Consider the following 19,298-nt stretch of genomic DNA (forward strand, 5'->3'; position numbering starts at 1 on the left):
ACTCTTTACCCGCCATTGATGGAATTTTCCGGCTTTCTGTGTTTTCACTGTTATACGGTTATATGGTAGGGGGCACTATTACACATCTCCTGAAAGAGTATTAAATCTCCTGATCAAACCACATGCAAGGAAGGTGAGAAAACAAGTGATCTCATATGTAATCATATGCTTATGCAAAATTGCGCGATCATCAACATTAAACAGCATATAAATCAAAACTGCCTAATGTTACTTAGGTGTTGATAAAAGAATGTGTGAAGCTAGAATAAAACTGTTTTTTTGTTTGTTTTTGTTTTAAAGGGGAGGGTCTGTTCTTTCTTCTGATATATTGCATGTTCAGATATTCATACAAAAAAAATATTCTGGGGACCATGAAAATGTTGTGAAAATGGTAAAAATCACTGGCGGTGGCTGGTAACTTAAATATATATATATATTTTCATGTAAAATCAACCATATTGTTTCTGGTAGAGAATGACTCTATTATTTCTATTCTGTTGTTGTATTAAAGTCAACGTGAGGGTGAAAGATCAATCTCACCGGAGCCCAGCTGTGTGTCCATGAAGAGTGACGCGTCTATGATACAGCCATTCAACTTTAAGGGAAAACACACATCAACTGATCTGAGGTACAACATCTTTGTTTAGACAGACAGAGACACCACAGACACACACAAATAATGCATGTATGGCATAATTATGCAAATATCCACTTATTATCAAAATACAGAAATAGGTGATGATATTGTGTAAGCATGTATAACTCAGTGACTCACACTATTATAAAGCGCTGCAATAGCAGGAGTCGAGCACAGGATCAGGTCTCCTCTCACAGCTGATCCAGAGCTTCAGTCCTGATGTTTCACTAACATCTACTGACACACAAAACACTGATAATCTGGACCAGAACAATACTGACAAACTCAACCAAACTAAACACAACTACATCACTAATTGGGAAACACAAACACAACAACAGATCAAAAAGCAATGGTAAAAGATGGATGGATTGATTCTCTGTGAGGTTTATCTACATAATATAATTAAGAATTCTTGTCTTTGTTCTTTTGTTTTTATTCTATTAAAGTCAGTTTAAGGGTGACCGATCAATCTCACCGGAGCCCAGCTGTGTGTCCATGAAGAGTGACGCGTCTATGGATCGGACAGTGAAATTCGAGGGAAAACACACATCGTCTGATCTGATGTACAACATTTCATAGATAGATCTTCTCAAGTTACATGCATGCAAACCTCGGAAAAAAATATATTTTTGGCTCTCAGACAGGTTTGTTCTATGCATTTACTTTAATATAAGAAAACAAGATAAATTTATTGAATTGAACCACATAGGCCCTGAAAAATATCAAAAAAGATATCAAAAGAAAATGTTGCTAAGAACTGAAATCTAAAAGGATGTCTTTAAAACGTCTTGAGTTACAGACATGCAAACTTTGGAAAAATACACATGACAGTTTCTTCAGCGTGCCATTTTTAAACTGTCACCGTTTGGCATATAGTGCAACAAACATAAGCGTAATTTGCGAGTTATGGGACATGTGCCCACCACTCTTTGCCAGGGTCGATATTGTCCCCACCACTTTTTGAAACATCTCACAGCACGGATGTACCTAATAATACACACGAAACATCTCCAGTTGACTAGCAAGAGTGTTAATTTCATTAGTTTGTGTTAATTTCATTCTGGTGCTGGAATGTGGTGTTTTTGAACTCATGCTGAGTGTGTGTTGCCGCTGTTATCAGTGTCAGAACGATCTCTTGTGTCTTCACACAGACGACAGACGAACACTTCAATTACATGATTAAAACATTAAATACAGACAGGGCCATTTCTGACCCTTTTATTAATTCCCCCTTACAACTTAAACGCTCAACTTAAATGTTTCTGATCATCGTCTTTCTAATAACATTTTAAAAGTTATTTATTTTGTATAATAATATTCAGCTGCAAAATATACTTGTGCTAAAATACAGTGTCATTTTAAAAGTGTTAACAGGAGCGTTGAGGCGCTCAGTGGCACCTCTCTATCTGGCTCTATATGAACACTATATGAATTCTTGTCTCTGTTTTCTCGACTCTGTTGTATTGTCTCTGTTCTGTCCTTCTTTGTCCATAATTAGTGAACAGTCTATGGACACTCGAGGAACATTTAGGGGAAGACGCATGTCATCTAATCTGAGGTACAACATTTCTGTCATAAAGATATTTTGCTATCACTTTTACTTCTTTAATTTATGTTGTAATCTAACCATTTATTCTTTCAGTCGGGATTCTCAACTGGCCCAAAGCACATTTAAATCAAATCTGCTGAAGAAGTTTCAGTGTCTGTGTGAAGGAACAGCAAAGCAGGGAAACCCAACACTCCTGAATGAGATCTACACAGAGCTCTACATCACAGAGAGTGGAAGTGGAGAGATCAATAATGAGCATGAGGTGAGACAGATTGAGACTCAATCCAGGAGAGCAGCAACAGAGGACACACCGATCAAATGCAATGACATCTTTAGACCTTTACCTGGACAAGACAAACCCATCAGAACTGTGCTGACAAAGGGAGTCGCTGGCATTGGGAAAAACAGTCTCTGTGCAGAAGCTCATTGTGGACTGGGCTGAAGGGAAAGATAATCAGGACGTCCAGCTCATATTCCCACTTCCTTTCAGAGAGATCAACTTGATGAAGGACAAAACACTCAGTCTTTCAGATCTTCTTCATGTCTTTTTCCCTGAAACTAAAGAAATGGAAATATCCAGTGATGAATATAAAGTGTTGTTCATCTTTGATGGTCTGGATGAGTGTCGTCTGTCTCTGAACTTTAAGAGTGAAGTGAAACTGTGTGATATATCTGAATCAGCCTCAGTGGACGAGCTGCTGATGAACCTCATTGAGGGGAATCTGCTTCCCTCTGCTCTCATCTGGATCACCTCCAGACCAGCAGCAGCGGATCTCGTCCCCTCTGAGTGTGTCCATCGAGTGACAGAGGTACGAGGCTTCAATGAGAAACAGAAGGAGGAATACTTCAGGAAGAAAATCAGTGATCAGAGTCTGGCCAATACAATCATCAGACACCTGAAGTCCTCGAGGAGACTCCACATCATGTGCCACATCCCAGTGTTCTGCTGGATCTCAGCCACTGTTCTAGAGGAGATGTTGAGTAAAGCAGAGAGAGGACAGATTCCCAAGACTCTCACTCAGATGTACACACACTTCCTGATCATTCAGACCAACATCAAACATGAGAAGGACTATGAGAAGAGAGTGAAATATGAAGACATGATTCTCAAACTGGGGAAACTGGCTTTCCAGCAGCTTGTGAAAGGCAACCTGATCTTCTATGAGGAAGACCTGAGAGAGTGTGGCATTGATGTGAGAGAAGCATCAGTGTACTCAGGATTGTGCACTCAGATCTTCAGAGAGGAGTTGGGCTTGTATCAGGGGAAAGTCTTCTGCTTTGTTCATCTGAGCATCCAGGAACATCTAGCAGCTCTATATGCACACATTCACTTTACAAACGAGACCAGAAATGTGTTTGACAAAACCATACAAAGTTTCTTTACTGAAATCTTAAACCAGAAGAAATATCCTTCATTATCTGAGCTGCATCAGAAAGCTGTGGATGAGGCTTTACAGAGTAAGAATGGACATCTGGACCTTTTCCTGCGTTTCCTTCTGGGTCTCTCATTGGAGTCCAATCGGACTCTCTTACGAGAACTACTGACACAGACTGGAAAATGCTCCTACAACAAAGAGGAAACAGTTCAGTACATCAAACAGAAGATCAGGGAGAATCGCTCTCCAGAGAGATCCATCAATCTGTTCCACTGCCTGAATGAACTGGGTGATGATTCTCTGATGCAGGAGATCCAAGATTATCTGAAATCTGGAAAAATAAGAGGAACCAAACTCTCCTCTTCACAGAGGTCAGCTCTGGTTTATGTGTTGCTGACATCAGAGCAGAAGATGGATGTTTTTAATCTAAATCAGTTTATTGGAGCACAAAATACAACAGGTGAAGTTCTTCAGAAGCTGATGCCTGTGGTTAAAGAGTCCAGATCAGTTCAGTAAGTCACTCTGACAACAATCATTACACTCATAAAACATGATCATATTTATTATTTTAGCATGTGTTTTCTAACCAAAACAATTCTGTAATAGGAGAAATTCATATATATCGTAGGTAACCCTTTACAATAACAGTACATGAATAATCATATCCTAATAACTGAATTAATAGTTATTTCAACATGAACTCATGATTACCGAAGATATGAACTAATAATGAACCAATGAAGAGCTATCCTTAACTACAACAGCAGTCATAAGGATTCATACATGAATAACAGCAGCCTTAACTACATGTTAATACATGTTTGATAATTAATGCATTAATTAACATATAGGGGTAAACTAAATCAACCAGGCTCCGTAAGAATAAATAAGTACTCTGAATTTGAATCAAACATGATTTAATACTCTCAACGTTGTGTGTTTCTCTCCTATGGCGAATAATGAATGCTATACAAAAATAATATATATAAAAAAAAGTTTATCATCAAGTAACTGAAAAGGATGTTCAATCTTCATTAGATTCTTTCCAAAGCTTCTGAGGTCATTTTACTTTTGATAGTTTTTGATAGTGTTTTAATATTCAGCTGCAAAATATGCTTATGCTAAAATACAGTGTTATGTTAAAGTGTTAACAGAAGCGTTGAGGCGCTCAGTGGCACCTCTCTATCTGGCTCTATATGAACACTATATGAATTCTTGTCCCTGTTTTCTCATCTCTGTTATATTGTCTCTGTTCTGTCCTTCTTTGTCCATAATTAGTGAACAGTCTATGGACACTCGAGGAACATTTACGGGAAGACGCATGTCATCTAATCTGAGGTACAGATTTCTGTCTAGACATAAAGATATTTTGCTATCACTTTTACTTCTTCAATTAAGTTTTAATCTAATGATTTATTATTTTAGTTGTGATTCTCAACTGGCCCAAAGCACATTTAAATCAAATCTGCTGAAGAAGTTTCAGTGTCTGTATGAAGGAACAGCAAAGCAGGGAAACCCAACACTCCTGAATGAGATCTACACAGAGCTCTACATCACAGAGAGTGAAAGTGGAGAGATCAATAATGAGCATGAGGTGAGACAGATTGAGACACAATCCAGGAGAGCAGAAACAGAGGACACACCGATCAAATGCACTGACATCTTTAGACCTTTACCTGGACAAGACAAACCCATCAGAACTGTGCTGACAAAGGGAGTCGCTGGCATTGGAAAAACAGTCTCTGTGCAGAAGCTCATCCTGGACTGGGCTGAAGGGAAAGAGAATCAGGACGTCCAGCTCATATTTCCACTTCCTTTCAGAGAGATCAACTTGATGAAGGACAAAACACTCAGTCTTTCAGGTCTTCTTCATGTCTTTTTCCCTGAAACTAAAGAAATGGAAATATCCAGTGATGAATATAAAGTGTTGTTCATCTTTGATGGTCTGGATGAGTGTCGTATGTCTCTGAACTTTAAGAGCGAAGTGAAACTGTGTGATATATCTGAATCAGCCTCAGTGGACGAGCTGCTGATGAACCTCATTGAGGGGAATCTGCTTCCCTCTGCTCTCATCTGGATCACCTCCAGACCAGCAGCAGCGGATCTCGTCCCCTCTGAGTGTGTCCATCGAGTGACAGAGGTACGAGGCTTCAATGAGCCACAGAAGGAGGAATACTTCAGGAAGAGAATCAGTGATCAGAGTCTGGCCAATACAATCATCACACACCTGAAGTCCTCGAGGAGCCTCCACATCATGTGCCACATCCCAGTGTTCTGCTGGATCTCAGCCACTGTTCTAGAGGAGATGTTGAGAGAAGCAGAGAGAGGAGAGATTCCCAAGACTCTCACTCAGATGTACACACACTTCCTGATCATTCAGACCAACATCAAACATGATAAGGACTATGAGAAGAGAGTGAAAGATGAAGACATGATTCTCATACTGGGGAAACTGGCTTTCCAGCAGCTTGTGAAAGGCAACCTGATCTTCTATGAGGAAGACCTGAGAGAGTGTGGCATTGATGTGAGAGAAGCATCAGTGTACTCAGGATTGTGCACTCAGATCTTCAGAGAGGAGTTGGGCTTGTATCAGGGGAAAGTCTTCTGCTTTGTTCATCTGAGCATCCAGGAACATCTAGCAGCTCTATATGCACACATTCACTTTACAAACGAGACCAGAAATGTGTTTGACAAAACCATACAAAGTTTCTTTACTGAAATCTTAAACCAGAAGAAATATCCTTCATTATCTGAGCTGCATCAGAAAGCTGTGGATGAGGCTTTACAGAGTAAGAATGGACATCTGGACCTTTTCCTGCGTTTCCTTCTGGGTCTCTCATTGGAGTCCAATCGGACTCTCTTACGAGAACTACTGACACAGACTGGAAGATGCTCCTACAACAAAGAGGAAACAGTTCAGATCATCAAACAGAAGATCAGGGAGAATCGCTCTCCAGAGAGATCCATCAATCTGTTCCACTGTCTGAATGAACTGGGTGATGATTCTCTGATGCAGGAGATCCAACGTTATCTGAAATCTGGAGAAATAAGAAGAACCAAACTCTCCTCTTCACAGTGGTCAGCTCTGGTTTATGTGTTGCTGACATCAGAGCAGAAGATGGAGGTTTTTGAGCTAAGAAAGTTTATTGGAGCCAATACTACAGCAGATGAAGTTCTTCAGAAGCTGATGCCTGTGGTTAAAGAGTCCAGATCAGTTCAGTAAGTCACTCTGACAACAATCATTACACTGATAAAACTTGATCACATTTATGAGTTTAGCATGTGTTTTCTAACCAAAGCAATACTGTAATAGGAGAAATACATATATATCTTAAGTAACCCTTTACAATAACAGTACATGAATAATCATATCCTAATACCTGAATCAATAGTTAATTCAACATGAACTCATGATTAGCGAAGATATGAACTAATCATAAACCAATGTAGAGCTATCCTTAAAGGTGCCTTATGCAACTTGTTCCATCATAAAATATCCAATAATAACCCTTATATGTCATCAGCTAACGTTAAAACATAGTATCTGGCAGAGTGTCAGAACTGACATTCCCCCCACTGCCTTGTTAGCCAGCATATATTGGAGTCGGGACGTTTTGGGGCGTGTACATTTGTAAGGGTGTGTGTGAGGTGATAGCCAATGACAGGCTTTGAGGGCAGATACACTGAGAGTTACACTGAGAGTTAAAGCCCGGAGTAAAACCACAGTAAATCTGGGTTTGGCGTTTGTCAGATGGCGGCAGATGAGGTTTGCATTTGGATTGAAGAGCGATGCAGAGTTGGCCACGTTTCTATTGGACAGGTACAGTAATGTAAATACCTCATTTATCAGGTTAGCTAGTTAGTTCGCAAACATTCATTGTGATCTCTGCAAAAGAGACAATTTCGTTGCTTTTTGGAGTTTTCAGATTTAAAAACGTCAATAAATTCTTGTTCGTTCTGCTCTCACACGGAACAAATCGATTATAATATGTTTATACCGTCAAATGAAATCCTGCAGGTGTCGGCGCTTTCTCCGTCCATGCTATAAATGCACATCCTTGAATGAGCGCGGATTTTCTAGCGCATTTACTTGAACTTCATAGGCAATATGGTTTAACCCATTTGAGAGGCGGCCAAAATCAGAATTTAAAATGGACTGAATAAGCTACGAACTTGACGAGTGATGCCGCGCTGACATGTATGCACAAATTATCACACACACTCTCTCAGATGGTCTGTCTGACTGCAGCCTGCAAGCAAAAAGTGTCTCCGCCAAATGGGAAGCAAAGCTGTCAATCAAACTCTGTTAGTAACCGTTACCAGTGTGATTCAACTAATTGCCTATAGGTGGCTCCAAGTTGCATAAGGCACCTTTAACTACGACTAGACCTAAACTAAATCAACCAGGCGCCATAAGAATAAATAACTACTCTGAATTTGAATCAAACATGATTTAATACTCTCAATGTTGTGTGTTTCTCTTCTGTGGTGAATAATGAATGATATACAAAAAAGAAATATACCAAAAAAGTTTACCATCAAGTAACTGAAAAGGATGTTTAATCTTCAGTAGATTCTTTCCAAAGCTTCTGAGGTCATTTTATCTTTAATAGTTTTTGATAGTGTTTTATGGTGCGTATTTCTAGACACCTTTAACCTTATTTTGATTATTCTCAGGTTAGGGAAAGTACATCAAATCTGTCCTAAATCATAAGCATCTGAATTTTCATTCTCACAATCTATAGGTCAGAAAACTTCTTCATGATCTGTTCAGTTCAGTATTTTAGAAATCAAAAACTTTTGGCAGACGAGCTTCTTAGTTTCAATTAAATATAGGTTTATTATTTACAGGTTAACTAGATTACAAAAAGGCATACATGTAACAGGACAATTGCATATTTTCCACAACAATAGTTATAAGCATGATTGGATGATGTGAAGAGGTGACAACTGCTTTCATATACAAATCTGTTGAGGAGAAAGGAGAAATTCATATATATTTTATCATTTATATCAGTGTTTCCTGAACTGAGAGACTGAAGAGTGTCATTGTTCTCTACAGGTTGAGGGATTGTGGTGTTACAGATGAAGGCTGTGCTGCTCTGACTTCAGCTCTGAGATCAAACCCCTCACACCTGAGAGAACTGATTCTGTGGGGGAATAAAGTAGGAGATTCAGGAGTCAAGCAGCTTTCTGATCTACTGCAGGATCCTCACTGTAAACTGGAGAAACTGTGGTAAGATTTTATAAAATGTCCCAACATAGTCCTCTATTTAAATGGTAAATAATGACTGCCATACAAAAAAAAATCTACTGTGAAATTACTAATGTACATGTTGATTTTATTTTCATTAGATTTTTTCCAATGTGTCTGACATCATTTTACAATATTAATGATAGATTAAACATGACTGGATGATGTAAAGATGTGACAGCCGTGTTCATATACAGATATGTTGATGATTTTGGGGTATTTGTGTGACACTCACATAATAAGTTTTGTTGAGATTATTACTTTTTGTTTCCTTTCCTTCTATTGCAATAGTATTTTATTTTATTCTGATTTATATAATTGAATATTAATGAGAGGGTACGGAAAAAGCACACAATGACATGTGTTTCCTAAAATGGACACATGGCAGTAATCGCGAGTAGCGTCACACGGGGACATTTAGCGATGCGCAGAGCAAGATGAGCTCATAATCCGAGTCAATGGAAAATGAGCAACTGTGTTCCTTCGTCACTGATTTCTCTGTAATATTTAATATATTTCCAGGTCAGTTACACACCTTTTATGTGACTCCAGATGTTTATAAGCTTATATGAATCCCCAGTGAAGTGTGCTCCATAAGCTAAAAACATGTCAAGTGTGTAAACAGTTAAAATTGACAGTACGCAGTTGAGAAAATGGCGGCAGATGCCCGCAGATTGTTTTTTATTTCTTTCTTATGGCTTCGGGGCATTTGTGGGTTATTTCAGCGTGTGTGGAAAACAGCTATATGTGTTTAAAGGGTAAAAAGTTAATGTGAATGTACAGCATAAGACCAGTTACAGCTGCGACCATGTTTAAGGGCGCACGTGTGTTAATATTACAATAATACAGAGTTCATAGAACTGAGTGCCAAAGTTATGAGGCAGAGATGTTACTTTTGAAGTGTGAGTTCTTATAGTGTAAATGTGACAAAACTGCAAATGAGAATTATCCTGTTGTATAAAGTGAACACTTATAAAATGCCTATTTATTACAAAAATACTCTTTTGATAAGAGAACAAAGATGACAGATGTTAAAGAGAAAAGTGCAGATATGATTGATGATAGACCAAAGTGATTTAAATGGAAAATGTTTGTTTTTGGTTTCATACAAATTTTGATAAGCTAATGTTTGTAAAATATGTGAGTATACATTTATGTGAAAACAGACCTTTCAAGAATATATTGCTTCATGTTATCCAAATATGGATATAACCTGTGCTTAAATGCAAAGCAGACAAAAATAACAGAAAACAACTCATGATTGCAGATACAAAGTTAAATTGAAGTTGAAAATAAATATAATCCGAGTCAATGGAGAATGAGCAACTGTGTTCCTGCGTCACTGATTTCTCTGTAATATTTAATATATTTCCAGAGCACTCCTAGGAGAGGATTATATATATATATCTGCCAGCGGAGACCTAGCCGGGACCCGCTACATTTGCATAAAAAAATAATATTCGGTTACACTTTATTTTAAGGTGTCATTGTTACAATGTAATTATACAATATATTTAAGTACTGAGTAATATTAAGCAACTGCATGTACTCACTATAGGGTTAGGGTAGGATTAGGATTTGGTTGAGGCTTAGTTGCATGTAATTATGCATAATTTACTGTTATTAGTTCATGTAACATATGTAACAAGGACACTGTTAAATAAAGTGTTATTGAATATTCTTGCAATTTTTATGATATGGAAACTAACTAATCAAGCAGTTTGTAGAAGCGGGTCTGAACCTTAGGCTACGTTTACACGTGGATGGCTATTTTCATAAACGGACATTTCACCCCTCTTCGTTTTCAAAAATAACATTGTGCACACGAACCTGTGTATATGCTGTCAAGAGCATGCCAAACCTGTAGGTGGCAGTGTAACGAGAAGCTCAAGCCCACTTTAGCCAATCAGAATCCCGAAAATAGTCACATTCTGTGACGTCGCTGCCTAAAACTCCGTTTTTCTCAGTTTACATGCAAACGGGCAAACGAAGATTTTCAAAATCTCCACTCTGGCCGGAGTTTTTAGAAAGAATCGGTTTCATTGGCGAATCCTCCGTTTGCGTGTAAACGAAGGGCGCAAACGAAGAGAAATGTCTCCGTTTTTCAAAATAACCATGTACGTGTAAACGGGGCCTTAGACTGGACCTGTTAATGGTGCCGTGGATTAAGTCTCTGATTGTGAAGTTCTGCTGATCTGAGCTGTAGATCCTGAACTGAGAGACTGAAGAGTGTCATTGTTCTCTACAGGTTGAGGGATTGTGGTGTTACAGATGAAGGTTGTGCTGCTCTGACTTCAGCTCTGAAATCAAACCCCTCACACCTGAGAGAACTGGATCTGTCAAGGAATAAAGTAGGAGATTCTGGAGTCAAGCAGCTTTCTGATCTGAGGAAAGATCCACATTATAAACTGCAGACACTTCTGTGAGTAGTGATGAATAAAACTGTTCATATTTTAATTGAAAGTTAATTTAGTTTATTAGTTTACTTTCATTGTGATGGTGAATTACTCACTAAAAACATGTTTAATAAGAGTTTAATTTATTTATTTTTTTCATTAGAGTTTATATAGCAACAATCAAATATCTTCAAGTTTCTTTTTATTTCAAACAATTCAATATTTTGCTTTTATCATTGTCAATATCAATTGCAATAAAATATATAATGGTAAATATTTATCACTAGATTCTTTATCATAAATAAAACTGACCCAGTGACACAGAAAGAGGACAGTCATACAGGATTATAGATAAGCTTTAACAATCGTGTATCTCAGTATTATATTATAATGTCTCACTTAATCATCTAAGTAGTTTCTTTTAGTTGTTCTAAAGTTGATAATGCAATAATGTCGCACACATATGACTGTCTGTGTTTTACTTACAGGGTTTAGATGTTAGTCTGACCTTCTCTGGATCAGCTGATGGAGAATAAAGAGCCTCTACAGACACAATCACATTCATCAGAATCAACAGACTCAAACCCACAGTGATCATCACACACACGTGTTTGTGTAACTTTACAGAATGATCCAATCCTTCATCCAAAGTCAAACCAGGAAATCTTCAACCAGATGAACTGGATACATATTCTGTTCAGATCCAATCTGACCTCTGACCTGTAATGCCTTAATCATAATCATACACTGTTCGCTCGTTGGTCAGAGGAGAACTGAGCGACTGAGTCTGGTTTCTGCCAAGGTTTTCTTCTCCATTCTGTCACTGATGGAGTTTGAGTTCCTGCACTGTCGCCTCTGGCTTGCTTAGTTGAGGACACTTAAAGGGTTAGTTCACCCAAAAATGAAAATTCTGTCAGTAATTACTCACCCTAATGTTGTTCCAACCACGTAAGACCTTCGTTCATCTTCGGAACACAAATTAAGATATTTTTGATGAAATCTGAGCCATGTCTCACTCCTCCATAGGCTTTCAGAGGGACTGAAACTTGCTGGCCCAGAAAAGTTATTAAAGAAATCTTTAATATAGTCCTAGTCCATGTGTGTGTGATGATCACTGTGGGTTTGTGTCTGTTGATTCTGTTGAATGTGATTGTGTCTGTAGAGGCTCTTTATTCTCCATCAGCTGATCCAGAGAAGGTCAGACTAACATCTAAACCTATAAGTAAAACACAGACAGTCAAATGTGTGTGACATTATTGCATTATCATACTCTATTTACTAAGTTCTCAAAGAATGAAGGGGAAAAAATAGAGAAATAACAACCCCAGACATATGATAACATTGGACGTAACATCAACACTAAAATATAAGTGAATTTAACTCAATGTATATGAATTTACAGTATTCTTAAATGGTTTAAAATAAAAAAACTGTTTAAGGCAATCAGTTTCCTCAAATGGTTTGAGTTACCGTAACTTATCAGGTTTTACAGGGCACCTTTTTGGCTTTTAACAACATCTGTGATGAAAGGAAAGATTCTCAAAACTTTTAAAGCAGGAAAGGTTATTTATTAAGTTACACATTTAAATATACAGACAATAGAATGGATCAACTGCATACTTTATAGTAAATATTAAATAAATTTTGCTTACTGCTTAATTGCATATTCCTTCACTTCACAAACAGTGCAAAAATGACAATATCTGCCCTCATAAGACATAACTGCTCACATTCACACATATCTGATAATCAGCAACTTCACAGTCACAGTGAGGTAATGAAAAAGACTTATCCTAAACACGTAATACACAATACGACTGTAAAGTCCACCAGACATTGTGCTGCTCTAAATTTTTAAGATAAATAGCACAAAAAGTAACAAAACTACAATATAACCAAATTCCATTTCAAAATACATTATTAAAAAGATAGACCAATTGTTAACTTTTTTTTCATTCATATCTATATTTGGAGAGCCTCTTGCATTCAAAGGACGGACGTGAGCTCGACGTGATTATTTTTTTAAAACTTGCGTTTACGGCACACGTCCTCAAGACTCCGTCGCTATGGAAACAAAGACGATAACATGCGAGCAAATTAACTTCTCGATTACTTCTTGTGAAATTGTTTATATCAATCATCAGTTTATAAAAATTATATCAAATCATGTGAAAACTATAAAATATATACAAATAATATAAATGTGAAATAGTGCAAAGGCAATTGAACTTCATACAGGTTGAACTTTGTGTATCTTTGATATCAGAACATGAGGACGCGATTCCATCAGAAATTTCTACAACCGCATTACAAGTAACATGCATTACGTAATCAGATTACTTTTTTGATGTTACAAGTAAAGTAATTAATTACAAGTAATGTGCATTACATAATCAGATTACTTTTTGATCTCACAAGCAAAGTTTAACTGTGTTAGGACTTGCTTGATGCTGCAATATTTTTTTTTACCTACAAGAGTCTCCTAGGATAGAAGGAATGGGTGGATATTCCGGAGCAACTTGGCATTTCTGACTGACCATTGGCCATCTTGGTTTGGAGGGGAGAAAATCGACACACAACGGCTTGCTTGGTTGCAGTGTATAGGATGATGCACCAGGGTCCACTGAAGAGGCTGATGTGCAACTATGCAAACAAAACCCGTGCAAATTCAAGAAAATGCTTTTTTAATAGCTGTCCACTGTAGTGACCACTGTGCATGAAAGGGTTAAAGAGGTCATGACATGAAATTAGACGAATTACATTAGCTTGATGCAAAAACAGTATTGAAAGCTATTAAAAAATACAAATGAAAATACTTTTATTACTTGTCATCATGTAAGACTTTGTGGCTTAAATTATACTTTACTGACAATAGGAAACTCTGCAACAGGAAGATGTATATATTTTGATTGCGCTGAGAAGGTCTTTTACACTATAAAACATAATATAAAAATGAATTAGAACAAAACTGAAGAGCTGTGTGACTATAGCCTACCTTTAGTTTACTAAAAACTGATTCTGGAGAATCTGGACAGGCAAAATTATAGATTAGTATTAAAACATTTCAAAGAAAAAGGTTTAGATAGTTGAAGTGCTTTATGTATGCATGGGGACATTATAAGTAATATTATGGGCTGTTTTTATCCATTTCCTGATCCTTTCATTGCTTCACACTACAGTTGAGACGATGGCGATAATGCAACAAAGGTTGTTGACAACCACAAATGATATAAGAAGAAGTAAAGCAGGAAGAGTTTATCATTCACGGCTGCATTATCGGCATGGCACCTCTATGGGTTGAACGACCAATTTGCGACAATACGGTTTCGGGAAACAGTCGTGACTAGCTAGTTGATTTCTTCAACGATGCATCATACTATGGTAGTGAACCAGCGAGTTACGTCGTTGTACGGGAAACACACCCCAGTTCATCATTGGCCTGTTCCTGCAATCTTGAGCTCTCAAACAGAGTTGAAGCTGCTGAAAAATATCTGAGTGAAACATAATATTTCTTTAATGCTGGACTGGCTGTCAGCTCCAGTGTTTCTGTCCTCCACTGTGTATTTTAATGCTGATGTGTTTTGTTGTAGAACAGCGCCACCATGTGTCATCAGCTGACTACTGCGGCTCTGAGCTTCTCTGATGCTGATAGTGATGTTGGGATGTTTTCTCTTTCTGTAGATGATGTTTTGTCCCGGGGCTCGATATGCCTGGATGACATGGTTCAGGGGGACACTATCGCTCGACTGCACTGTCTCTATGTCGTGTTCAGAACACCTCACAGTTTCACATGAGAAAAGAGCAGATATTACACACTTTACACAAATATTCTCAAATGACTTACAATCCCATGTGATAAATATTAGATATTTTAAACTATTTTCTTGAGCTAGCATGAAAACTATATCCAGTGATTAAAAAAAGACTTATTCACAAATGTGTGTATTTTTCATCTGCAGATCTTTCCAGTAAAGAAGAGCAGAAAAGGGCTCCGCTAATATGTTCTCCAGGATCTGAGCAGCTTTGACACTAGATCAGGGGTCGGCAACCTTTTTGTCATAAAGTGCCATTTTTAAGTTTCCGAGTTCATCACTGTGCCACAACACACACATAGCCTATATATATATATATAAATATATATATATATATATATATATATATATATATATATATATATATATATATATATATATATATATATATATATATATATATATATATACATACATACATACATAGGCCTATACATATACACACACACACTCATATAAATACACAAACATTTTACATTTTCATAATGGCTTACACAGAAATAGTACAGAAATTTAAATATTTCTCTTGAAATTTGTTTTAGATTTAGATAGTATTTATAACTCCTAGATGCACCGATTACAATTTTCTAGGCCGATTCCGATTTTTCATTCAGTTTGACCTGGCGCCGATACCGATTTATTTTTTCCTAACCACTTTACAACACACAGAAATATATATATATATATATATATATATATATATATATATATATATATATATATATATATATATTATAAAATATCATATCCTTTTACCCAAACTGAATAATAAAAACAAGTTTAAACAGATTTTATATAGGGTGAAGTCAGGTAAAGTGGGACACTTTTTGGTTAATTGCATTTTAAACAACCTAAATCAGTTAGAATGTATTAAAATTGTATGTGTTTTGTTTAAATAGATTGTAATGAAGGCCACTATGGTGAAATTTTCCCAATTTATGTATTTATTAACAAACTGTTCATCTTTAAACACCATCTGACACCCTCTTCAGCAAACTGGAAGCAATCAGGTTGAGTGGGACACTTTGTTAGGGAAAGTGGGACACTATTTTATGGTTAAAATTAACATGAGAAATACAACCCCAATTCCAATGAAGTTGGGATGTTGTGTAAAACGTAAATAAAACCAGAATACATAAATGTCTGGCGCATTATGAAGCGCAAAATACAACAACGGAGAGCTTCAAACGAATTAATACTTGGAAGGATTTTTTAAAAATGCATTTCTTGAACTAATGCAAAAATTGCAACATTGTAAACTTCACTCTACATTCAGTGAATGGAACTGTCATTAAGCCTACATCTTTTTACCACCTTTTAACAACTTCAGTGAACACATCCGAGAAAGATGAAGTCATCTGGAGGTGAGGGTGGCGCAGTGTGAGTGTGGAGGCATGGGGGGCTGAATTCAGGGTAATTCAGGATAATAAGGTTGATAATTCTGTCACTTATGATGTAACAATAATCTGTGTATTAGAGATTAATAACAATGTGCATCTAACTGTTTAAAATATTTGTGAAAATTAGATTCACAGCACTGTCCCACTCAACCTGAAATGCACTGTCCCACTCAACCTTACACTGTCAGGTTGAGTGGGACAGTGCTGTGAATCTAATTTTCACAAATATTTTAAACAGTTAGATGTTCATTGTTTTTAATATCTAATACACATACAGTATAAATGTATGTAAAAGCAAAAGTTTTATTGTTACATCATAAGTGGCAGAATTATCAACCTTATTATTCTAAATAGATTTACACTTGCCGGGTGGCTTAACGTGAGTTCTCAGGAGTCAAGCAATTTGAAAAATAACAACTGGACCACATCTTTGATGTCACACCAATCACAACCTTTATTTCATATCCAATAGACATTCAGCTACAACACAGTAACAATTGTTGTGATTGGCTTACAAAATTAACCCTTTGCAGTACCCAAAAGCTTAAGTGTCCCACTCAACCTGATGTCCCACTCTACCTGAATTCACCCTACATATTTTTGAGTCTTCATTTTCTTTTCTGACATAACCTAATCCAGTTCTTGTTAAAACACACTAGACATGCACATTCTGTGCATTTTAGGCACTTTTGTTTGAAATCATATTTATTTTGTCAATCAAATGTGTGCTTTCACTTTAATTGACCGTGAGCAGCGCAGACAAAATAGACTAGGCGGCGAAACCCTCGCTTCACTGCTGCTCACGCGACGCTCCTGTTGGGCGCTCACGCGCTGCTCCCGGTGTGAATGCACTCATTGATTAACATGCACGCCGAAAAAAATATGCGTGAAACGGCCGTAATTTTTCAACATGTGCGTTCCGTGTGCACATGTGATGCTGGTGTTGCGCGATGGTAATCATGCTGAGCCCGAGACCGAGTGCATTTGACCGGCATAAAATCGGCATATGTCAGACTGACCGGCCGGTCGCCGGTTATGGCTGATCACATGAAAATCGGCTGATTTCGGCCACCAGCGGATCAATCGGTGCATCTCTAACTTAATAAAATAAGCTTTTTTTACTACGAGGAATTATTACATCAAAATGTAGATCTGTATGCAGGTAGACTACTTTATCTGAATGAAATACACTTCTCGCACTGCCTCCGCGTGCCAGTGTTGGCACGCGTGCCTTAGGTTGCTGACGTCTGCACTAGATGATGAATCCATCCCCATCTGAGACCGATATGATCATCACATATCATAACCACAAGATGGAAAACATTTACATTTATTTATACATTATACTTTATACTCTTGAAGTACATCTAACATGCAGCACCTATTTTGGTTTAAAAAAATAATTGTGAAAAGTCGTAGAAAATATGCATTGTGGCAAGTGTCGCAAGTTCATATACTGTATAAGAACGACTGATCCCTCAATCACCATCTTTATCTGCCATCAGATCACCACAGTAAGAACTAGATTCATGTTGTTGTAAAGTTGAAGCAGAGACCAGGAGACAGTTGGGATCGCGTTCAACGGAAGTTATTCTTTATTGAGAACTCTGCTGTACGTTGCTGTAGTACTTCCAACATGATCTGACGTACATAAATTTACATTGTGTCTTATAGGCATTTTAGGAGGAGGGACTTTTGAAGGTGGAGACAAATTCAAACAAAGCATGTAAATGAGTATACAGGTTAAGGAACCCGCCCCAGACCGGCAGTCTCAATTTAATCAGCATAACCACTCAAATGCATATGTGCTAATCCAATCAGCCAAACGATTCAACGTCTGGACTGTGGCTCTTGCTCCAAGAACCATTAAAGACAATAGGTTAGCGTCTCCGTGATCTGACTCATTTAACTTACAAAGGAAAAGTAAGTTATAATTTATAATCTAAATTAAAACCTCAAATGCTAAAATCAGTATTCTTCACCGTGATGTTATGTAAGGAAGCATATCTGAAATAGATTCTTAAATTTGTAACCCTTCAATGTCAAACTCAATTTGCTACTGAGATTTAACAATGTCTTGGTATTTTGTAATTTTAATGTTATTATTAATAACCTTTAAGTTTTGACTTGGTATGAGCAGATTTTATTCATTCTTTAATTAAAATACTTAAACTTATAATGCCTTCATCACTCCAATATTCATCAATCTCCATTTGGTCCATGTAGTTTTTCATCCATTCCTTTCTCATTTTTTTAAACCATAATGGGGAAAAAAAAGAATGATTGTATTTTAAATATCATGTTGCATAAGAATAAGAAGAAGTCAAGCTCACAAAATAAAAATAAAAATTGCTTTCCTAGTTTTTGTTTGACATTTTGCGCTTAAAAATGCACAAGTTTATATGTAAATGTTGATTTTACAAGTTTTCTTGGGCCAAATATAAATAATATTTCTCTTGCACTTTGGAATGAAAACTAGAGTCATGTCTGTGAATCATAGGAGATGCAAGAGCTGATTTTAAGATATATTGCAGAGCTTATGTTTTTCGATTCAAACAGCCACAATTTCATGTAACTGTGTATGAAAATAATAATATTAGCAAGTTTTTACATTTTTACATTGTCAGAACTGGTGCACTACTAGCTTTTCTCAACTGAACTGTGTATGAAACGGATGATATGAGCTAGAGCAGATCTGGCAACCATGATTTACTAGCAGAATGAAAGTGATACTAGATTTCCCAACTTCCATATTTTTATCAACTCGTGATGTTTAAAGCTGCTTATGCAGGGATTTGAGAATCTGTGTCTATAACCTTTGATTCTGATCAAGGAGAGTCTTCAGGTGAGACGCATAAAGCCTTTCATTAC

The 19,298-nt window shown here is 37.1% G+C and overlaps 1 protein-coding gene across 1 annotated transcript in view; it reads left to right on the forward strand.

Annotated features, from left to right (window-relative positions):
* The first annotated feature begins 2,007 nt into the window (after positions 1 to 2,007).
* The window catches only part of LOC311093929 (uncharacterized protein), a 331,568-nt gene continuing 314,277 nt past the window's right edge, over positions 2,008 to 19,298 (forward strand). Inside the window, 6 exon segments of the mRNA XM_084131603.1 lie at positions 2,008 to 2,198; positions 2,283 to 2,586; positions 2,588 to 4,077; positions 4,844 to 4,903; positions 4,991 to 6,784; positions 8,628 to 8,801. Coding sequence (XP_083987729.1) covers positions 2,068 to 2,198; positions 2,283 to 2,586; positions 2,588 to 4,077; positions 4,844 to 4,903; positions 4,991 to 6,784; positions 8,628 to 8,801 — 3,953 coding nt within the window. The 5' untranslated portion in view covers positions 2,008 to 2,067.

This window comes from Abramis brama, assembly GCF_963993115.1.
Source record: "Abramis brama genome assembly, chromosome: 12".
NCBI lineage: Eukaryota > Metazoa > Chordata > Actinopteri > Cypriniformes > Leuciscidae > Abramis > Abramis brama.